The following is a 23,030-nucleotide window of genomic DNA, read 5'->3' on the forward strand; positions in this document are numbered from 1 at the left end:
TGAAGTGCACTTGGTTACATGGTTCCCAATAATTATTGTTAAAATCTGATATTTTTTACTAATATTTCATAATTAATAAAAGAAAACTCTAAAAAAAATCTCTTTTTTTATTATTCTATTTGGTATTTATTATAGGCTTTTAATTTTCAATTAATTTTTTTTTTAAAAAATAATATAATATTAAAATTCTAAATAAGGTTATGATATTATGTTATAAACTTAAATACAACCTTAAAAAGTAGGCTAAAAAAATTTATTAATAAAAATAAGGTAAAATAATTATTATATTTAAATCCTTATAATAATAATAATAATAATAATAATAATAATAATAATAATAATAATATAATTGGGGGAAATATTTAATGAAACTGTCAAATAAGAGATTTTAGCAGCTTGAAATTGCACAGAGGCAATGCAAAATAAACTAATATATTATATAATATTTAGCTATCAATTACTTGTTTTATATCGTAATTTTATTTCTTTTAAAATTTTTAAAATATAAAAAAATTATTAAATAACTTGCTAATTATAACCTAAAGAAAATTTAATTAATTATATCAAATATATTCCAAATAAGATCATATAAATATCACCTTGCCAATTGCTTAGTCTCATGATATAATATGCTCGAGTAAATAAAAAATATAAAATTAAAATAATTATAATGTTAGTATTAATCGTACATAATAACAATATCTTTCTCTGGTTTTTCATCTGGTTTCTTTTTGATTCTCCTGGTTTTCAATCTCCTTTTGGAGTTAAAATACTCCTCTCTTAAATGGGGATTTAGTGTTCTTTCAGTTGGGTTAGTGAAAAGCTCTGCACGTGGCAGTCAGCTCCCCATGCTATGTGGTGTGTAACTGTTCAGAGCTTGGTAAATTGGCAGTCACTGAGGTGGATGTCGTTCTGTGCCTCCTTGCCTAGTTCTATCCCAATTTGTCTGGCGTGGTCTTTGTCTTTGGATCCTCTCTGATTTTGTTGCTTTCCTTCGTTCTCATTGAGGAAGGAAAATTTTGTACTGTTCAAGTGCTTTATCACTTGATCTAATGTTGAAGTTCTTTCTCTGCATGTTGTTTTTCAAATTAACTCGAAGATTCCTTGTTTCAAAATCGGTGAAAGTTGAGGGCCGATAAAATTTAATAGTAAAGATTAAAGAGAAGTCGGTATAAGTGGCTAAAGTATATAGTTTATGGGTCATACCCAATAGCTTAGGAATTTTTTTTTTTTTTTTTTACCTTATCTAAATTGTTAATTTATATAAATTTTACATATATTAAATAATAAGATGTATATAAATTAGGTAAATTATAATATGCATTCCGTATATATGTATTTTTATTAATAAAATAATATATTATATTTTTTTATTTTTATTATATAATTATTTTTATGTGAATGCATAATATATTAATTAATACACTAAGAATATTCTATAATTTACCTATAAATTAACATACCACTAAAGTACATAACATCAAATTGTCTGATTTAGTGTAATAATTGGAGTTATATTTCTCGTATGGGACTCGAATGCTTACTTCAGTCTCTGAAAAAATAAATAAATAAATAAATTTCATATGAAAGTAGATTTGGCCCTTGATAAGGCGATGTTTGTTTTATAATGGCTTCTGTATATGCGAGAGATGAGCCTAGAAACCTGAACTGATCAAAGCAGTGGACACTTGGAAACACACAGAAGCTTGGAGTGGCAATTATAGAGAGAGAGAGAGAAGGGTCACATTCAATATTTTTATAGTATAAAACCCAAAAATGCTGGATTTCCCGTGAGTGCTGACAGGCCAATAAAGCCATAAACACCGCTATCTTCAACGTTGTTTCACGCATTTCCCTCTTCATTTCCACTTCCATATTCATCCATCTAAAAGCTTACTTCATCACTTTCCCCAACTCCTACGGAATTTTTTCATATCTGGTGATTTAATCTTCAAGCCACCTTTTGGTATGTGTTTTCTGCTTTGATCTTTTTATATTTTTAGTCAAAAGTTTGGCTCTTGAGCTTCTGGGTACTTAGATTCTTGATTATTAAGAACTTTTCTAGTCTTGGTACTCGGCAGATTTTAACTTTTACGAATTTTAACATTATTCTTGAGTGAGTGAGTTAGAGCATGTGACACAACTGTCATTCATTTTATATGTATATTCATTTCAATTTTAATGCATTAATCTTTATGTGATCTGTGCTTTATTTGATTACTTAAGTTTTGGAACTCTTCTTCATTGGGATTTGTAACTGCTATTTTGGGACTGAAGCATTTTTGAAGTGTGATCCATCATCATCGTCATCATCTTGTGGTTCTTGTGAGACTATTGCAATGGATTGTTGCAGTGTGGCTTTAAAAGCCAATACCCATGTGGCGAAAGCTAGCAAAGATGGTTTCAAGAGTGGAGATAAGGAGTTTTGGGGTGAAAGGATGAGGGGGAGTCTAAATAACAGTGTTTGGTCCAATCAGACGACAAGAAGCTTAAGAGCTAGAAGGAATGTTAGTAAGGTTAAACCTGGTGTTGCTTATGCTGTTTTAACATCAAATAATCACAAGGATGTTGTGGTAAGTTGTAATTTGCAATCTGTTTTTGTAGTTCTGACTGAACATGATCCATTTTTTGGATTTTAATGAATTGAAATTTGTATAATTTATGCTTTTGTTAAATATGATCTCATTCATAAGTTTTGACCTTAGACCTTACAACCACCAAGTTCTGAGAGACGAAAAGTGGACCCAAAAAATGTAGCATCCATCATATTGGGAGGAGGTGCAGGGACTCAATTGTTTCCTCTTACAAGAAGGGCAGCAACACCAGCTGTATGAAATTGTTCCCAATCTTCTTAAGGCTATTGTGCAATGAATAATGAATTTACATATGATGTATATAGAAATCTGAAAGCTTGCATATGTATAATCTTAGCAGGTTTGATTAAGGATGAACTGAGGTTTATTAAATTAAAAAAATAAATAAAGAAGACAAAGAAAGAAAATCGGTTTTTAAAGAATGAAATTCTCATGTAGTTCAACCTGAATAAGCCATCCAATCAAATTGTTGACCAGTCTATTTTTTTATTGAACTATGCAATTTTTTTTTTATGAAATTTGAGGTTTCATACTTTCATTATGCAATTCATGCTTTACTACAGGTACCAGTGGGAGGATGCTATAAGCTAATAGACATCCCAATGAGCAACTGCATCAACAGTGGCATTAACAAGATATTTGTACTGACCCAATTCAACTCTGCTTCCCTTAATCGACACCTTGCACGCACATACTTTGGAAATGGTATCAACTTTGGAGACGGATTTGTGGAGGTATGGTTGCTTTCAAGGACAATGAAGTTTTCACAATCAGATTCAGCGCATCATTTTTGTACTTTTTTCCTATTATATAGGAGTTTAATTCAACAATACGCAAACATGTGATTACAAATGGAAAATCAGACTTGTTGGAAATTAATTTTTCCCTTGTGATTTACTAAATAAATAAACTCAGCCTTAAGGAAATTAACAATCAAATGCCATTTTTAAAATCACTGAATAAGAAACTTTACTAAGATCAAAGGATGCAAACTTGTCAATGATAGAAGAGAAGAACTTAGCTTTTGATGAAGTTCATTCTCATGGTGATATAAGAAAAAACGGATTACCTGTTTTATTTTCTTTTCAAGTTTTACAGTTTCACTTGGTATAAGGGTCCCGTTAACAATAAACTATCCAGATTGAACTTGATGTGTAATAGACTTAAACTGCTTGAAATCATTTGTGTTCTATTTGTAATACTTGATGATTCCTTCATCATGAGGTAATAAATAGCATCTCACCTGCCAAACAGGTACTAGCAGCGACTCAAACACCTGGAGAAGCAGGAAAGCAGTGGTTCCAAGGAACAGCAGATGCTGTGAGGCAATTTATTTGGGTTTTTGAGGTGAATATGAAACCTTTGGTCTGCAATCATTGAATTATATTAAGCTTGCATGGATACAACTAATTGTACTCTAGATAGTAATTCAGCTCCTCTCTGAACTTGTGTTGGGAGTGTGATTAAATCTGCTGGTCCTTGTAGGATGCCAAGAACAGGAATGTTGAGAATATACTGATCTTGTCTGGAGATCAACTTTACCGAATGGATTATATGGACTTTGTGCAGGTGTGCTATTATTCCCCCAATATCATCGACACATATTTTATTTGAAATTTTTTAACATCTGGCTTACCCATTTGCTATGGATCAACAGCATCATGTTGACAGCAATGCTGATATCACAATTTCATGTGCTGCAGTCAGTGAGAGGTTTTTTTAGTCTTTATCTGTGCTTCAAATCATATTTTTCATATTTTGTTTATTTCACTGAGTTGTAAGTCTCTGATATTTCATCTAAGCTTGGAGTGTATACGTTGCAGCCGTGCATCTGATTATGGTTTGGTGAAGATAGACAACAGGGGACGAATTGTCCATTTTGCTGAAAAACCAAGTGGTGCTGAACTGAGATCAATGGTAAGGACTAGGGCTTAGCTCGAAACCCCAGAACCGAACCTTGTTTCTTTTTTTTTCCTCAAAACTAGAGCCAAAGATACTTAGAACCGAACCAAATCTCAGTTCTCTATACAGTTTGGTGCTCCAGTTCTTTTTCCGGTTTGGGCCTCAGTTCTTGATGACTACATTACAGGGTTTTAGGTTGTGTTAAGTTGACAAATCTCATAGCTAAGTAGTTTTGATCTATCCATTTAGTTTAAGTTTTGAAATTAAAATAGAATTTATTTTCTTAATATAAATACAATTTAAAATTTTAATATAATGTAATTTAATCATTAACTTAAAATATTTTAATATTTCTTTCACTAAATACAATTAATACAATTACATAGTACATTATATTATTTATAATAAATATATATTTACATAATTAATAATATCATATTTTTCATTAAATTATAATAAATTTATGTAACACTTTCATTCGATTTGTAGTTCTATTCATTACTAGTTTACTTCATTTTATCACATAATAGATTTGATCACTTAACTAATTTTAATAAAACATTTAATTATGTAATTTAACATGTGTTCAAGATTTGCAATAATTGTTTCATAATATTAGGTATCTAAATATGATATAATAATTAGAATAGTTAACTATGAATAAAGTCTAACTAAATTAATTGATTTAATACTTCTGTAATTATAGAATTATTAAGAAAAATTAAAAAGAACAAGAAATGGTATAAGGTCTAAATAAATTTATTATAAATTATCTACCAATATGAGTGTAATTGTATAGATTTTTGACATATACATATTAGATGTTTAATTTCATATAAGCATACATAATTAATTACATTGAAATTATATAATGGATCTAAAAGATATTTAAAAACACATGGAAAATCAGTTTGGTATGGTTCTCAGTTCAGTTATGGTAAAGAACTAGAACAATACCAAAATAATAAAAAAAGTTAAGTTCAATTTGGTTCGGTTCCTATAGTATTGGTTCTTTTCCTGTTTTGATTCTTTTCGGTTTGGAAGAACGGGAACCATGCACACTTCTAAGATGAGGAGTGCACAACTCTTATGCTTGGATATGTCTTCATCATAGTTTCCTTTGAATTAACACCTGTGAGTCTCTAATTTTATCAAAGATATGTAATTCAAGTACCTGAATCCTGAAATACCACAATGAAGTGATTCTTTACAAAGAACAAAGAGTACTGGCATCTGCATTCTGGCTCAAAGTGATGATTTATAAGTTTTGCCTTGTCAATCATTTGTTCTAATTAAGCATTAAACTGTGACTGTTTGCTTCTTTTTCTCAAATTCCTCAAATCTATAGATATCAGAACAGTCTAAATCCATAGAGTTTCCTCTTATCCCATGTTAAACATCATTGTAATAAGACCTTACATTCTGATTATCCCATTTCCCTATGTCATTACCTTACAATCAAGTGATAAAAGTAATAAAGAAACCTAAAATAACAAATGACATGAATTTAACTAGAATGTCCATGTTTAATTCCATGCAGCAAGCAGATACCACTCATCTAGGATTGTCTCCGCAAGATGCCCTGAAATTCCCCTATATTGCATCAATGGGAGTCTATGTGTTTAGGACTGAGATTCTGCTGAAGCTTTTAAGGTGGAGATATCCTACATCGAACGACTTTGGATCTGAAATCATTCCTGCAGCAGTTATGGAGCACAATGTCCAAGTAAGAATAGTCTAAAATGTTGAAATATATAGTCTTTAATCTGTTTTCTCATCATTTCTGTTAGGATGATGGACTTTCAGTCTAGAATAGAACAATTCCTCCCCCTTTTCCTTTTCTTGTTCTCCCTCTTTTGACCATGGTGCATAGAATACATAGCTATTTCATGAAGTAATATAAATTTGAGCACCTTGCTCGTTAAGATTTATGTTGTTCTACTCCTGTACTATGTATATGTGTGTAATGCCATAATTTTCTTGTGACTTCTAACAGGCATATATTTTTAGAGACTATTGGGAAGATGTAGGAACAATAAAGACATTCTATGAAGCTAACTTGGCTTTCACTGAAGACGTTGGTATTTTATAATTTTGGTAGTGGATATTTTCAATTCAATATCTCCTTTTGTTATCCACGTTACTCTATTATCTGTATACTAGTGGCATGCCACAAAAGGACATAGACATATGATAGCTCATCCCTGAAGAAAGTATGACACTGTTGCTTTCATTTACCCCACAAAATTTATTGTTCTTTATATATTGTAAATCATAACATGAGAATGTATGTCATTATTTATGCTAGCCAGCACTGATGCATGAACTTGTTTATATCGTGTATTTGCAATGAATCACATGTAAGTATCCATGATCTGGAACTTTCTTCTTTTCATTGTAGCAAGACTAAATGCTGCAAATTACTATATCTCTTTTGCAGCCTCCAGAGTTCGAGTTTTATGACCCAAAGACACCCTTCTACACATCTCCTCAATTCCTACCACCAACCAAAATTGATAAATGCCGGGTATGCTGCCATCCTTTGGGATAAAATTTGCAACATCATTGGGCTATCTTGTTTCTCACTTGTGTGGCCTCATCAAGTTATCTTGCTTCTCATTCTTCTGTTGGGTTTGGCAGATTATAGATGCAATAATATCTCATGGATGCTTCTTGAGAGAATGTACTATCCACCACTCTGTGGTTGGTGAACGCTCACGTTTAGATTATGGTGTCGAGCTAAAGGTTATCTATGATAGTCTCCTCACTTAATTAGATTTTGCTGTGATGACATGGTTGAGTGATTAGTAACTCTCTAATGTCCAAATTTAGGACACTCTGATGTTGGGTGCTGACTACTACCAAACTGAAGCTGAGATCGCATCTCTTCTAGCAGAGGGGAAGGTACCCATTGGTGTTGGAAGGAACACAAAGATCAAGTACTGTACTCGATATTAAATAAGCTACGATATAAAATAAGCTACTCAAATACAATATAGAAATAATGCTTCCCCCCTCCCCACCTTTTTTATCAGTTTGTGCAAACTAAACAAAGATATTGACGTTACAAAGATGATGAGTTTCTGATAATAAGCTTATGAACTCTTCTCTGCAGGAACTGCATAATTGACAAGAACGCGAAGATAGGAAAAAATGTGGTCATTGAAAACAAAGATGTAAGTGATACCTCTGAATTACAGAAAGTGTCTGTTCATAGATCTGTACAGGAAGTGTAAAATGAATCTTGATTTTTTGCTTTGCAGGGCGTGCAAGAAGCAGATAAGCCAGAAGAAGGATTTTACATTCGGTCTGGAATCACAATTATATTGGATAAGGCAACAATAGAGGATGGCACAGTGATATAAATGGACACAGAGCATGTTCAAGGACTGACTAGCTGTACAAGGGTGTTGAGATAGGTACATTGTTGATTGCCTAGTGAAGAAGCTGACTTGATGAGTGATGACAAGGGCAGCATTTTGGTCTCTTAAGAAGAAGCAAGCTGCACCCTTCTTTGTCGTGTAAAATTATCGGCTCCTCGTTGCACATAAAACTAGAGCTTCATTCTAGAGTTATGATCGCAGTAAGAGCCCAAATAAATCTAAAGGAGCCTATCAGTTGGCTACTTAGTTTCTTTATAGAGTACATATCTTTGGAAGACTAGGTAAACTCTGTATCAGTATGAATTTTTAATAATATAATAAGCCATTACTTGTGCTAATTCACTCTTTAACACTCATGATATTACTGTTTAAAAATGTAATCATTCTCCATGTCAATACTGAAGTTAATTGCGAAGCAGGAGAATCCTAATGTTTCTAAGCATTTTCTCATCTATTCATCAGACTGGTAAAATTTCCCAACACATACAGTTATTTATCAGTTTCAAAATGTCACTTTCATTCTGCTTCAAACCTTTTTATTAGTTTGATTAATTTAGACTGAAATTGAAATAAGAGATCTTTTAATTTTGGTAATGATTTTAGGTATAATAATATTGGAATATTTTTAAAATTTTAAATTTTAGCTGCAGTTAAAATTAATTATAAAAAAAATATTGTAAATTGGATATATATGCACGCTCCCTAAGAGGATTGGCACGTAGTACTGAGGCTGGGCAATAACTTCTCTTTCCTTTGCCGTGGCAACTATAGCCTGAAAGCAACAAAGAAACTGACACTTGGAGCTTTCCTGTCACGACACATTTCCAATATGCACAGAGAGATGTGGGTTTTGCCAGGCGAGGAAGGGGGAAGAGGCTTATGGAGATACAGAGAAAACAAGAAACCAAGGCAAAGAGAGAAGAAATTAAACAGAGAAAGCTAACAATGCAACAAGGAAAGAAGATGGATCTCAGGCAAGTTGAAGTTGGAATGAAAGTCCTAGAAGATGGTAGGAGGGTGGTAGAAAACAAGGCGAATGATCACGAACACCAACAACAACTCGACCCTGGCAGTGCTCTTCAAACGTTTCTTGACCGCATTCCTATCAGTTCTATTCCTGGCATCCAAAACTCTCCTGGTACATTCGACAATCTTTTTTCTTTTTTTTTTTTTTTTAATTTGAGAACAAACTGGTGTTGTTTCTATGATCCTGCTTATTTTAGTTGTGGAATTGAAAGCTGGGGATGGTGTAAAAGATGCAATACAATTATTGTACGAGGAGAATGTGTCTGGTGCTCCTATTGCTGATGTTGTAGAATCTGATGCCACAGTTGGAAGAATTTCAGATCACTATATGGGGTTCATAGATTTTGTCAGCTTGTTTCTTTGGTCTCTTGAGGCAAGTCTTTCCCTCCATGGCTTTTTTTTCACTAATATTTATGTAATAATACATTTCGACCAAACTAATAGGTTTTATTTTCACAAGGAATGTGAAAAAGTTGATATCCAAGCCAAGAAAAATGGAGGAGATGAGACTGGCAGAAGTAGCTTCTTTACAATGCTTGAACAAAGTCCTGACATCGGACAGACAAAGGTATTTTGGACACTGGCCTTTGATTGCAATTCAAATGTTTCAACATTGTGTTTTCAAATGTTTTTGGACTCCTCTCGATAAGCTGTTTGGGTTAGTTATGTTTATTGAATGAACAGGTGGGAGAGTTAGCCAAGTCATTCCTTTGGGATCCTTTTTTCCCTGTAAACTTGGACAACACACTGTTTCATGTTCTGATGCTTTTGTCGAAGCATCATCGGCTGCAGGCTGTACCTGTTATTGAGCAATCGGACTTTCAGATCATTGGTTTTGTAACACAGGTAATTAATTAGCAGGCTGCAACTTGTACGTTCTAAATTGTACCAGCATCTTGAAAACTGGTAAGTTTAGTAGTGCCTTCCTCAAGCAGTTTTCTCATTGAAACATGTTTTGAAATCATATATATCGCATCACCTCGTCAAAATGTTGCAAGAATGTATTTGATTATTTGTCGCTCTCCAGTTACTAGGTAGTCACTTGTAATTACTAGAGTTATCTTTCCTGAACAGAAATTACTATGTATATGAGATTTTGAAGTTTCTGTTATGCTTTAACACATAATTGCTGGATCTTTTGGTAGAATGCAGTGATCCAGCTGCTGCTTCAGTCGAGTGGACTAGAGTGGTTTGATGGTATTGCAGACAAGGCATTGTCCGAGTTTCGGTACACCAAACCAGAACAAAATTCACAATGAATATTCAAGCCATTGATTTATTTCAAGAGCTATGAAATATTAAGCTACTTGTTTACCCATCTTTCTTTCCTACACAGCTTTGATAGTGAAGGGCGAGTCATTCTTGTCTATGAAGACCACAGCTTAGCAGAAGCTATTCACATCTTGTGGGAAAGCCGAATAGGTTCAGTTGCAGTTGTGAATCGAGAAACTAAAAAGCTCATCGGTTGCCTTAGGAACAGTGATGTTTATCTTCTTTTGGAGAATAATGAACTATTTAATGATAGAAGGTAAGTGTGGCATAAGATTTCTTCTACCTCTGGTATCAGCCTACTAATAATATGGACAAAATAATGAGGATTTGCACTGTCACAGAAAACTAACCATGGGGGAATTCATTCACACAGCAACTGCAATAGTTAATGCTGATCCTACCATTGAACCAGACCTGGAGGCACTCCGCCTAAGAAGCAGCTTCCTTCCAAGAATGTACTCTCCAGTCACTGCCAAAAGAAGCAACACACTCAAGCAAGCAATGAACAAATTAGCAGATGCAAAAGGCAGTTTTTGCTTTCTAGTTGATGATTCACACCAGCCAACGGGCATGCTCACATTAAGAGATATAATCATTCAGTTTTCTCCCCCTTGCATTGATTCAGCCATTCATGGAGGTGGTTTTTTTGAATCTGCTCTAGAACAGACAGGTTGTCTGGTCAAAAATGGAACCATGATTTGTCATCATTAACGCTTTTTCAGCGTTGAAATTCAATATCCCAATTTTTGAGAAGCAAGATAATATCCTTGCAAGTCAGATGTTCAAGCCAAAGGAGCTTGATATGTTGCTGGAAAGAGTGAGAAAAGGGAATGATAATGAACCCTGGGAACATTGACTTGCCCTTATTTAATTTGTTATTATACAACTAAAGCTTTCAGCAACCAAATCTCAACATTCATTATTAATTCTCAGATCAGTTTCCTATGCAAGAAAACCAAATTACTGTTTAAGCAAAAAAGCAGTTGATCATCACTCGGAGAAAAAGAGAAATGCATAAATGCAAAGAGCACAACAACGTAATATGGAAACAATAAGTAAATAAATAAATAAATAATGCATTGTAAATAAATAAATAATGCATTACCTTTTTTCGAGAATTCTAAATATGTAGTATAATATCAGAGAAATATGAAAAAAAGTGCTGAATGCAACATTGAAAAGGAAAATTGTTTCACGTGGTTCATTCTTTTCTCATCTACCTAAGTTGGACATCCCTCCATTTACACCATCTACCTAAGTTGGACATCCCCCTTCCTACGGCTTACAGGATAAACAACACATTGCCTGCTTCAAAAATAGCTCATTATTGTTCTCTAATAACGTTCATCATGCATGTGCTTGACCCATTAAAATGGATTATAGTAAAATATAAAGACCAAAGGTCATATTTTTGAAAGTGATGTGGATTTGAGATGAGTTTCACCCTACTTGGTAAGCAATTATTGTCTGACAATGTTTTTTTTGTGTATATGTAGACTGGAAAGACGCATGCAAAACTTTTACGCATCTAGGTCTAAAGAAACGTGCCCCTATATTCTGTATATTTATATTTTCTCTTGATCCCAGGCTTTGCTCAAGCTCCATTGCAGTAAATATGAAGGATAAAAGGGAGTACATTTGCAACATCGCTAACTGCTGTCAAATTTACAATATCAAGAGATAGAGATTGGCATTGGTCCTTTCAACCCCTAAGAAACAAGGCCTCCACCGAATCTTTATCAAATGACCCATTCAAAATACTATTCTGTCCACATGGAGGGGCAAAGAAAGAAAAAGGGCCCAAAAGGGGAACAGATTCAAGCAGGGTGCTTACCAGAGCAACATTCAGGCTATATAAACTTCCACATCCTTTCCACTGATTTTATAGGTGCTTGATAGCCACAGATTTATTCCTTTTGTTGAAATACTATCAAGCATTGATATAACCAATGCCATCCTCAAGACTGCTTGGTCAACTGTTCATTCCCGGCATTAATTGCTCAGAACAACTTATCCCAATCCTCTGGTATTCCAAACTACAAACGACCCTCTTTTCCTGAATTCACATGGACGAAAACTAGTCATGGCCTTCCCCATCAAAGCCATAGCAGCAATGCTTGGAAACTGCTTCTTCTGGAAGTTGTTTACTGTTGCATTTGAACTCTGAGGTTGACAAATCACCACAGCTTCAGGCTTCTTTTTGGATGATGAAGCTGGCTTATGACACCATCTTTGGATCCAAGCATGCGAAAGTGTAATGTCTTGACTTTTCCTCACTGAGTCAGAGGAAGAGGATTCAGCATTCCTCATTGATTCTGCAGTCTGATCTATAACCATCTGTTTTTTACCAGAAGACTTGCCCATCTTTGGATCTGAACTAGTTTTGCTACAGTTAAGTATTTTGCTGAAGAACTTGTTAACTTTTTCATGGGAAGAGGCTTCCCCCATTTTTGAGCTCTTAGTACCATGAGCAAAAGACTCTGAAGCACTTGGTTTGAGACGTTTAACCCATCTGCTATATGGATCCAATCCCAGTGGACTATCAGCACAAGCACTAGATTTTAAATTTGTGGGATGTTCAGCATAGGAAAGAAAGTGTTCCATATCTAAACTCTGGGTTCTGGAGGTGCTTGTCTCTGCATCATCTGCTGAATTTGCCACTCCTGAGACTACAGGAAGTTCCTGGTTAATATCAGGTAACTCTACGTTAGGCAGTCTGCCTTTACTCCCTTCTTTGTCTGAAGCTATTGCGGTATGAGATATTGGTGACTTTTGGGCCACCTCAATGTCCTGCAAAATTCATAACTAATGAATGACTAAGAGCAAGCAGAATATGAGTATATGTAGCTTAAAACAAGTTATAAGACAAATAAAATTGCTAAGACTTTTTTATGTGTGGTTGAATCCAATCCTATTGCTTTTGGTTTGAAAAAAAAAAATCGCTGTTGCACTTGCACACTGTGGATAGGTTGAAAAATAATGATACTTCATATGTGATTAGTTTTTAAAGCACATATTCTGCTGCAAATGGGAATGCTTTGTATTTAGTGCATACATCTCACAGTTGACTGCCTTCTTCAAAGCACCTATATGCGCTTCAGGTTTGCCTCACATTCAGACACACCCATAGGCATACTTCTATTCTATTATGTATTTAAAAACATATACTATGACATTCAAATACCCCCATACATTTCAGCACTGAGTACTAAACTATGTTTGCCTGCATTTACATGCCTGTGTGTTTGTATGTTATAAATTTTCGGTCAAGTTGCTGTTCAGTCTAAAAAACAGAGAACATCATTATCAATGAACACAGAAATATATATCAAACTGTAAAAATATAATAGATGACATAAATAAATAAGAGGAGAACCAATAGAACACAATTAGTTGAGAATTAATAGATGTTGAGACTTTGTTTGTCATCCCCTTCTGAGAATTTGTTTCTCTTACTCTGTTGGTTCTACATCAAATAGTCAACCAAAATACCTAGAGAACTTAAGTGTATATAACAGAATTCTAAACAAGAAAATATTAGTCCAACACTAATTAGGAATGGCAAATCAACAATCAATTCATAAATAATAAAATACTGCCTAAATTATAATAAAATGCAAAACAATATAAATCTCCTAATTAAGGCCCCTTTTCACTTAGTTTTTGACAATGAATTTAATTATTTCCAATGGACTTTTTTTTTGTAGAAATTTTCCAGTTGACTCTAAATGTCATACCAAACAAAAAAAAAATTAATTTATTTTTTAGAAAATATTTTTCACAGAAAATAACAAACGAGCCTAAAAGAAACGTAAATTTACTAATTTCATAATGAAAAATTAAATTAAAATAATTCATAAATATATTCTTCCTATACTACACATCAAGTGCTGCACAGCACAAACATGTTTGAGACTGGTAGTACATTTTTGGCAAAGCTCAACCTAACAACCCACCCATATCCCTTTAATTGCAACTACCAAGGCGTATAAACTCTTTGACCTAAACCAAAGGAAAAACCAAAAATTATGTTAAAATTTTTTACCTAAATAGAAGGAGAATTCATTATCTACTTGTTTTTGAAGAAACTTCCAGAAAACGTTATTTTAATATTTTATACTTTACTCTGTTTTGAGAATGCAACTGATTTTCAGGAAGCACTTGAGGGTACATACTAAAATGATTAAAATATGACAAAATTTACCTTATTTGAGAGGGATGAAGCCACACCTACAATAAGAACAAAAAAAGGGACTTAATAACAAACCAATACAAGCACTAAATTAAGCAAAATACTAGACCTTAACAAGACTATCTATATTTGTTATCATAATTTTCTATCTTGGGTTCCAAAACATGGAAACACATCTATGTCCACGTGACACTATGTCCTCAACATGTGATGTGAGATACAGTAAACACGTACCAAAGAGATGGTTCCCCGGGAGAGTATCCATGTCCATGGTATGAGTTTCAGCTGATGATTCATTCTTTAAATCAACTGCAGAAGTGTGGACATTTTCAATGTTTTCTTTTCCTTCACTATCTGTGGAGCTGTCCAGAGTTTGCAGTTTCACTCCTTGCTTAACATTCAAACCATAATCCGGAGATAAGCTGAGGAACTCACTCGTTGGTTTTCCTTCAATTTTGGTGGATATCATGGATTCTCTGAATGTTTGACCTCCATCAGATAAGTTTACATCAGTCTTTTTAGTGAACAAGAAGTGGTGAGTAGTTTGTGCAAATTTTGAAGGACCTGTGAAGAACTCTTTTACAGAGTCAATAGTGGTACATATTTTCATAGTCTTCACATCATGAACAGAAGAGGGAATTCTTGGTGGTTCATAAGATCCATGAAATAATGTTGCCTCTGGGGGCCTGATCTGGTTAGGGAATAATTTACCATCAGAATTATTTAGCATCTTCTGGAACTGTTCACCATCAAAGTCTCTTAGGCAATTATCATTTGTTGAGGGATTATGCATTAATGGAGCTGCATTGCTATTCATTTCCTTCTCATCAACAAAAAAGGTACCACTTGGTTGATCAATGTATTCTTGCCTGTGGAAAAAGAACTCAGTTGGAGTCCTTCCACTGTTAAATTCAGATGGCATAACTCTAGAAGTTGACCCCATAAATTCATCCTTAAGAGGTGCTGAAAAAGCTATTCCATTATTTTCAAGCAATTTATTGGATTTGACCTGCTGCTCTGGATTTGATGTTGTGCCCCCAGACTCAGAATGAGATCCTGTTGATTGAGTGTCTATTTTGGAAGGAGTCGACTCAAGCATTGAGGGTAAACATGTATCAGTTACACCTAGAGAAAAATCACATCCAGAGGTAGGACCAATTTGTGACCTTATGACTCCATGATGGCTAGAAGAATCAACATTCTTCAGAGATAAAATGCCCCCTCTATTTTGAGAAGATTTGAACATTGGAAAATGCTGGCCTTTGAATGTTTCATGTTTCAATTTAGAGCTCTCATTCATAAAGGAATTATTATGCATTTTTCTAAATTCTTTCACAAATTTAGAGCTGTCTGCATCCATCTCTGGACCACCAGGTAAAGGATGATGCTTAGCTCTGCAACTACCTTCCCCAGATTCATAACGATGTGATAATTGATTATGGATATCATTCACTGACCTGTAACTTGTGTGGGTCCAGTGAGACATCCAAATAGATTTGTGGGGCTGCAAGCACTTTTCAGGAATTTTGTCCTTGTCATTTTCTGATTTTACAACCCGATCAGACATGATAAGGAGGAACTGCTGAATTATGCGTCAAAAGTATTACTATCCCTCAAGCGCTCATCAAAAGTGTTACTTTCCCTCAAGCGCTCACCAAAAGTCACCTGAAGATGCAGTCCAAAAGCAATGTTAAAGCCAAAATTTTGAGGAGCACATGATTGCTCTACCTAGCAAAAAATGGGAATGAAAAGGAGGAAATGACGATATTCAAATTATATTTGGCAATTACCTCAAATTTGCAAATTCTAAGTTTAGCATTGACCTAGCTCATCATATAATCACAGCCTTCTTCCTTTTACCTTAGACGTTCCAATCATAATCACACCCTTCTTTCTTCTTACCAATTTATTGAAACCAAGATATATTACTAATAATAATGAATGAATGAAATTATAAATTATAAATTATAAATTATAGGAAACTAGAAAAAGTATCACCAACTGAGGACAGGATTGTGTAACCACCCTATGGTTTGGAACTAGTTTTGATGCAATTTTCAAAGAATTCCAAACTTTCAAATCCACCCTTCTGTGAAAAGAAATTATTCCGGCAAAGGACTGAATTGGAATTGAAGTGTGAATGCAGTTCCATCAGTGCGGTTGAAATTCTTCGAAATGCGTTAAGCTTTACTATATTTTCAACTTGAAACAAGCTCCAAACTACAGGTAAGTAATTTTTTTACTTGCCATTATTGAAACAAATGTCGAACACAAACTATGAATACTTCCCATGTCATATGCGAAGAACCCAGATGACCAAAAGAAGCAAATGGATTCCTCTACATTCAATTTGGAAAAGAAACCGCAATTTTCAGTAGTATCTCTTCAACAATTGAAGATAATCAAGAAATTAAAAAAAAGAAATTGCAAAACACAAACAACAAAACATGTAATTGCCTCTTCCTCATAGTATAGAATTTTGCAGATGGAACTAAGCCTAACACTGTATACATAACAGATAATGATACGCCTACGTGTATTCATAAAGAAGCAAGAAAACAACGGAAAGAATATTAACATCTAACAGCGGCAGCATCAAGAAGGAAGTAGGAAACAGCAGCAGCCACTTAAAACAATAAAGAACAGACTAAAATTAAAATCGTAAAACGAACTTACGAGTTTTACAAAGAAACGCATCGAAGGGACGACGAAACAGGCTCAGAAGTGGCAGATCCAGACAGAGACTAAAAGGAGGATAAGGAAAGAAAGAGGAGGCGTGTCGGCTTCTTGGTTTCTTTTTTAAGTTAGGAATTCTGAAATTTGTGGGAATTTGTGGAAACGACAAGGAGGTGTGAAGAAAGCAGAGAGACAGGTTGTGAAGAAGAAGAAGAAGAAGAAGAAGAAGAAGAAGAAGAAGAAGAGAGAGCAGAGAGCGAGCAAGCGAGCAAGAATCTACGATCTACCTACCAAGGTCAAGAGCCGAGCTATCTCTGCTCCTCTGGCCTCCTTTCTTTTTTACTATTGTGAATCTCTTCCATTCGATTAAACGCAAACTCGCAAGCCGACGATTTAAGAGAGAGAAGGACCCCACACCCGCACTTTTTCGCAATTGGTGCCTCACTTTTTTAAAAAAAATTAAAAAAATAATGCTAAATGTATCAATTATAATTTAAATTATTATTTATTTTATTTTATTTTAATAATTTAAGTTACATTTTTATAATTCACTTTTAGATATAAGTTGAAAAATTATTAATTTTTAAAATAATAAAATAAAAAACTGGAAAAAATAATCAATATAATTAATTTTAATAAATAATATCATAATAGTCATTGAATCTTCTAAAAAAATTTATTATATTCGTCGAATTATTTTAAAGATGAAAATGATTAATTATTAATAATTGAATTTAAGATGTTTTAAATAATTTGAAATAAATTTAAATATTAAAAGTACTAATAAATTCAAATACAGTGGCTTTGGTGAGTGCCATGGTTGCCACTGAGATACCATTTGTTTTAAAAAATATCTTCATCTTCGCTTCGCCAAGTGGAAAAAATATCTTCCATTGCTCCTCCGTTGGAAGTATTTATAAAAAAAAAATGTAATTCTGAAAACAGAGGCGACAGTACAGCAGCGGCGCAGGGTTTGACATTGAATTTAGAGCATTTAAATTATTTTTTTAATAAAAATTTTATTTTAAATATTATTAAAATAAATAATTAAAAAATATATTTTATTATTTTAATATTTTGGCCTTTTTTGAGAGCAAGCCGCGTGAAAATAATTCTCCATTTTAAGGCCAACCAAGAACCAACCCCAAGTCAATCCTACTTATGACTCGGCTTGTGAGAGTCGAGCCGACCCTAAAATAGTAAAATGCGATTGCCCAAGGGTCTGGGTGGGACGGTGGGTTCCATTGCCACGCACATGCTTTGCTCACCAAGCAATTTTGATTGTGGTTATGGTTTGTCCACGTACCTTGGAACTTCGTGTACAACGTTATATAATTCCGTTTATATGACATCTTTTTAGCTAAATTATATGCTATTTTTTATTTTTAATTTAAGATTTTTTTAAAAAATTTTTTATTATATAATAAAATATTTTATTTATTTAAATTTACTATAATTCATTTTTAATAAGACAGAGTGAAAACTAAAGTCAAAGGAATTATATAAAATAAGAATTAGGAAATTATTTATATTAATGTGTATGATTATTAATAATTTTAATATATAAATGATTTTAATTTATATATTTTTAATTTTAATATATGAAAATAAATAATATTTTATTTTTTATTAATTATTTGATAATTTATTTTTTATATATTTTATTTTTATTAATTAAATATCATTTTATATTTTTATTAATTTTTTATTTTTTAAATTTTTTTAATAAAAAATTATAATAAAAATATAGTTAAAAATATAAAATTATTTAAAATTAATTTAATTATATAATTATTTTTATTATTTTAAATATCAAAATTTTATTATATAATTAAAAAAATAATTAAATAAAAAAATATTATGTGAAAATATCATAAACAATACCATTAAATAATATCATAAAAAAAAATATTATGTAATATATATATACACCACATAATATCTTATGATACTAAAAGAGTTATTTTCCCTTTTCCATTCAGTTGTTAACAGTTGGCAAACTCCAAGCCAAGCGTTTGAAAAGCAAAAGGAAAGGGGGAATGAAGGTAGTGAAGCCCTGTTCTTGCCCTTGCCCTTGACAAGCCATTTTTGGGAAAAATTCTCTCATATTTATATTCATTCTTTTTCTCATACATATAATTCTTTTTCATTCTCTCTCATTTTCTCTTAAAACTTCCCTTTTTTTTTCTTCCCCACCCCCTTCTTCCATCTTCCCAACACCAACAAAACAGATTTTTTTTGAAAAAAAATAATCACATAAATACTTATAATTTTAATAGAGAGTTAAATAAATTTAAAATTAAATTTTGAATTAAATAAGTCTATATATTTTTTAATAAAGTTAAATAAATTCATACTTATTGAAAATTTTTTATTATTTTAATTAAAATAAAATTTTTTAAAAAAATTGAAAAACAAGATGAACAAAAATTATTTGATATTAAAATTATTATTTTTAATATATTATTATTTAAAAAACTAAAAATAATATTATTTCATTATTAAAAAATATTTTATTAGGTATTGACTTATTTTTATTTATTTAAATGACCTATTTTTTTCCTATAAATGGAAAATATCTCGAGTTACTTTTTTATGTACTTTCTTCTCACTCTTTTTTCGTTAAATATTCTAAATTTTTTTTAATTTATTTTATAAAATTTATTATTTCTTTCAAAAATTATTAATTTCTATTCTTAAGTTTTTTAATATTTTTATTAATATTTAATTTTCTATAATATTAAAAAGAATACGTTAAATCTAAATTATAATATTTTGTGCCATAATTATTTTTAAAGATAGTGTTACGATATCTTGAATTAATATTTTATTGTTAATTATTCTATTATTATTTTTAAACAATAAAGCCAAGCATTGAAGAAATTTCGATTGACCGCCGACAACACATGTAAGTTAATTAAATTTAAATATAGTTAATTAATTAATTTATGAATTAATTAATAATTAATAATGAATGCAATATAAAGAGTACAATATAAAAACAATTAAAATTTTTTAAAATGCATGTATATATATATATAACCACATGAAAAAATAATTTTTTAAGAAAAAACATTAATTCAAATAAAATTTAATTACAATTTTTTATCCATATTTAAAGAAAAAGTTTCAAAAAAAAAAAAAGAAAAAATTTTCTAAAAAACGCTTCAAAGAAATAATAGTTAAAAAACATATATCACAAAGTACAACATTTTTAAAAATCTCTTAAAAATCACTTTTTAAATATTTTTTAATAAAAAATTTTCAATAAGGAATTTTTTTAATAAAAAATATAAATTAATAATTATAAACATCATTATTATTAAAATCAGAATAACCAATTAGACGAATGAATCAAATTTTAAAATGATTTATATTTGTAATATTATCGGATTAGGAATAATTTGATGTAATCTAATTTATTTAACGGTAGAATTAATAAAATTTAAATTTTTTTGTGCATAAATTAATTGTATTATATTTTAAATAAAATAATTATAAAAACTATCATTATTTTTTATATAAACAGAATTAATTAATAAGTTATTTTTATTAAAAACACCACAAATTAATTTAAAAATTACTACTAAAACAAAAGAAAAATTAATTATTTTGCTCGTGCGTGGCTTATTTATTTTTTTTAATAATATAATTTAATATTTATTTTTAATATTTTATATTTTAAATCATATTATACAAATTTATTAATGATAAAATTTTTATTTAATTATATTAAATACAATTTAAAATTGAATTAAACTTTTTGAATAATTATATGTCTATCAAAATCAAATTAAGTCTTTATTTCTTAAATAATTACTAATTATTTCCTTGAAATATTCTTCACAGGAATGAAACAATAAAATAAAAAATTATTAAACTCTTTAAATAATTGTATTTAAAAAATACCATATATTATTAAAAAGAATTTCTCCACAATAGTAAATATAATAATAAATATGCTCTGAAAATCTTAAATATGATTTTAATATTCAATAAATAATAATAATAAAATTAAACGTCAACAATTTACTAATTTGTGATATTTATTTTTCTATTCTCTTTTTTTTTTTGTCTTTATCTTATTCTTCTAAATTGAATTTTTTTATATTTTTTAGCAATTATAAATTTTCATTATTTTCCTATATAATATTTTATATTTTTTTAAAACAACATTTATTAACTATATAAATCATAAAAGTTATACGGTTAATATCAAGCCTCTTATTCTAGTTATTTGATTTTCACACTCTACTTCTTTTATAAGAACATTATTTTAAGAATAGTATATAATTATGCATATAAATAAAAAGGATTTGAAAAACATTCTATCATTGTTAATACAAATACAATGGTTTTGAAAAATAGAACATAATAAATAATTAAAAAATATAATTGTGCATCTTTAAAAAAAAGAAAAATTAAATTACCAATATAAACAGGTGAAACTAAAAAAAAAAAAAAGATTTAAATAAGCCCTATATTCAATATTTAAGATAAGTAAGAAATAAATTATTTATAAATACCATTCAATCTAAAATTTTGAAGTTTAATTATTAATAAATCATTTATATATTTTTAAAATTATTTCATGCATACCAATTAAAGGATAAAAAAAAAGTTTACAATATTTAAAAGAAATAAAATGATAAAAAGAAAAAAAAGTAAAAGGAAGATATAAATTTTAAAAATAAAAAAAAATAAATTAAATTTTGAATTAATATTAATATCTAATAATCAAGTGATGTCATTTCACAAATTACTTAAGCCAAAGTGTCCATTACAATCAAATTCATGGTTTGGTAAATTGGAATGTTGATTATGTCTATTCACAGGTGATTTAATGTATGATTTTTAAAGGAGACAAAAAACTTTAATGGCAAGAATAATAATAATGATAACTAAAGAGGGTTACACCATTAATTGAATTCTCTTTCTTTTCTTTTCTTTTTCCCTTTTGTTAGTTCTCCTCTCTCTCTCTCTCTCTCTCTCTCTAAACCAATCAATGCCCCTCTCTCATTGGAGAGAGAAAAAAAAAACCTAAATTAAATTTATTTTAAATTAAATAAAAATCAAAAAAATTATGAATATCCCAAAAAATAATTAAATACCAAAAAATTATTTAAAATATGCCTATCAAACTTAATGTTGCTCAAAATCACAAAATTCCAAAAAAAATGTAAACTATATGCAAAAACACAAATCAAGAGAAAGCAAAAAATAGAAACAAAAATAAATCAACTATAAACAAGTCCACAAATACAGCAAAGCATCCCAATAACAATTTTGAAATAGACAAACTTAGAATCTGAAATTAAAAATATTATAAAATGAACGACCAAGGAAGTGAGCATAGGTTCTCAATACTATAATAGTGGAAGTACGATAGGGATGACATGGCTAGAGGCTTCCAATAACAAAGGAGTCGAAGGAGGGGACCATAGGAGGGAGCTTAACAAATTGAGCATCATTAAGGCCATTTAACACCTAAGAAGCGCTTCTTATCATTAGATTTCGATGAGGTTCGAGCCTTTACACCATTGTTGAGGTTGAGCATTGGGTAGGTGAACAATAGAGAAGGAGGTGGGGATTGGGAGCTACAGTAAAGAAAGGGATAATATAAGGATTAGGGGAGGGTGGATTGCGACAAAAGAAGAGGGTTTTAGTAGAAACAAGCAAAAGGAGGGGATGGTTTGAGTGGCTCTTAAGATAAGCAAATAAGACGTTGGATGAATGGAGACTAAAGAGAGAAGGGATGGAGATTTGGTGCAATGCTGAAGTCTCTGAAAGGGCTTGCAGGAAGGGGTCGAGCAATTGAGGAGGGATGGGGTGGAAACATGGAGCAATATGTGTCAATGTGAGCCATGCTTTTTTTTTTTTTTTTTTTTTGGGGGGATGGGGGGGTGTGTGTGGTGGTGAGAGAGAGGGGAGGAGTGTAGAGAGAAGCGTAAGGGGTGAAAGCATGAAGTGGATGTTTGGGTGATT

General features: G+C 31.2%; 3 protein-coding genes across 7 annotated transcripts; 2 read left to right on the forward strand and 1 right to left on the reverse strand.

The window, feature by feature from the left end:
- Positions 1-1,656: 1,656 nt before the first annotated feature.
- Positions 1,657-8,217, forward strand: LOC110653452 (glucose-1-phosphate adenylyltransferase large subunit 1). Of its 3 annotated transcripts, none has more exons than XM_021809101.2 (15): positions 1,659-1,966; positions 2,227-2,573; positions 2,706-2,828; positions 3,158-3,328; positions 3,849-3,941; positions 4,080-4,163; positions 4,252-4,307; positions 4,418-4,511; positions 6,037-6,222; positions 6,493-6,573; positions 6,937-7,023; positions 7,137-7,241; positions 7,329-7,435; positions 7,612-7,672; positions 7,760-8,217. In XM_021809101.2, the coding sequence occupies exons 2-15, from the start codon at positions 2,340-2,342 to the stop codon at positions 7,859-7,861; spliced, it is 1,584 nt and encodes a 527-aa protein (XP_021664793.2). In that variant the 5' UTR covers positions 1,659-1,966; positions 2,227-2,339; the 3' UTR covers positions 7,862-8,217. The 3 variants fall into 3 exon arrangements, with proteins under 3 accessions (XP_021664794.2, XP_021664793.2, XP_021664792.2); XM_021809100.2 differs by having other exon boundaries at positions 2,278-2,573; XM_021809102.2 differs by lacking the exon at positions 6,493-6,573 and having other exon boundaries at positions 1,657-1,966; positions 2,278-2,573.
- Positions 8,218-8,665: 448 nt separating this feature from the next.
- On the forward strand, positions 8,666-11,043 carry LOC110653455 (SNF1-related protein kinase regulatory subunit gamma-1-like). Of its 2 annotated transcripts, none has more exons than XM_058147234.1 (7): positions 8,666-9,017; positions 9,103-9,278; positions 9,366-9,473; positions 9,569-9,751; positions 10,051-10,133; positions 10,242-10,433; positions 10,519-11,043. In XM_058147234.1, exons 1-7 carry the CDS (start codon positions 8,759-8,761, stop codon positions 10,886-10,888), a joined length of 1,371 nt encoding a protein of 456 aa, XP_058003217.1. In that variant the 5' UTR covers positions 8,666-8,758; the 3' UTR covers positions 10,889-11,043. The 2 variants fall into 2 exon arrangements, with proteins under 2 accessions (XP_058003217.1, XP_021664796.2); XM_021809104.2 differs by having other exon boundaries at positions 8,747-9,017; positions 9,590-9,751.
- Positions 10,441-17,420, reverse strand: LOC110653453 (uncharacterized). 2 transcript variants are annotated; one of them, XR_002494568.2, is made up of 5 exons: positions 17,046-17,420; positions 14,604-16,034; positions 14,382-14,407; positions 12,012-12,967; positions 10,441-10,646 (listed from the first exon to the last, which is right to left on the reverse strand). XR_002494568.2 is itself a non-coding variant. In XM_021809103.2 (4 exons), exons 2-4 carry the CDS (start codon positions 15,934-15,936, stop codon positions 12,188-12,190), a joined length of 2,139 nt encoding a protein of 712 aa, XP_021664795.2. In that variant the 5' UTR covers positions 15,937-16,034; positions 17,046-17,420; the 3' UTR covers positions 11,794-12,187. The 2 variants fall into 2 exon arrangements, 1 of the variants encoding a protein (XP_021664795.2); XM_021809103.2 differs by lacking the exon at positions 10,441-10,646 and having other exon boundaries at positions 11,794-12,967.
- Positions 17,421-23,030: the final 5,610 nt, after the last annotated feature.

The sequence above is a fragment of the Hevea brasiliensis genome, chromosome 1 (genome assembly GCF_030052815.1).
Source record: "Hevea brasiliensis isolate MT/VB/25A 57/8 chromosome 1, ASM3005281v1, whole genome shotgun sequence".
Classification (NCBI taxonomy): domain Eukaryota; kingdom Viridiplantae; phylum Streptophyta; class Magnoliopsida; order Malpighiales; family Euphorbiaceae; genus Hevea; species Hevea brasiliensis.

Bases quoted from the DNA above. Each gene is read 5' to 3' on its own strand.
- LOC110653452 (XM_021809101.2), top strand. From the start codon at position 2,340: ATGGATTGTTGCAGTGTGGCTTTAAAAGCCAATACCCATGTGGCGAAA. The intron at 2,574-2,705 runs GTAAGTTGTAAT...TTTTGACCTTAG, and splicing joins ATAATCACAAGGATGTTGTG to ACCTTACAACCACCAAGTTC. The intron at 6,223-6,492 runs GTAAGAATAGTC...GACTTCTAACAG, and splicing joins TTATGGAGCACAATGTCCAA to GCATATATTTTTAGAGACTA.
- LOC110653455 (XM_058147234.1), top strand. From the start codon at position 8,759: ATGGAGATACAGAGAAAACAAGAAACCAAGGCAAAGAGAGAAGAAATT. The intron at 9,752-10,050 runs GTAATTAATTAG...ATCTTTTGGTAG, and splicing joins TCATTGGTTTTGTAACACAG to AATGCAGTGATCCAGCTGCT. The intron at 10,134-10,241 runs GTACACCAAACC...TTTCCTACACAG, and splicing joins AAGGCATTGTCCGAGTTTCG to CTTTGATAGTGAAGGGCGAG.
- LOC110653453 (XM_021809103.2), bottom strand. From the start codon at position 15,936: ATGTCTGATCGGGTTGTAAAATCAGAAAATGACAAGGACAAAATTCCT. The intron at 14,408-14,603 runs GTACGTGTTTAC...TTCTTATTGTAG, and splicing joins CCCGGGGAACCATCTCTTTG to GTGTGGCTTCATCCCTCTCA. The intron at 12,968-14,381 runs GTAAATTTTGTC...TGAATTTTGCAG, and splicing joins CTTCATCCCTCTCAAATAAG to GACATTGAGGTGGCCCAAAA.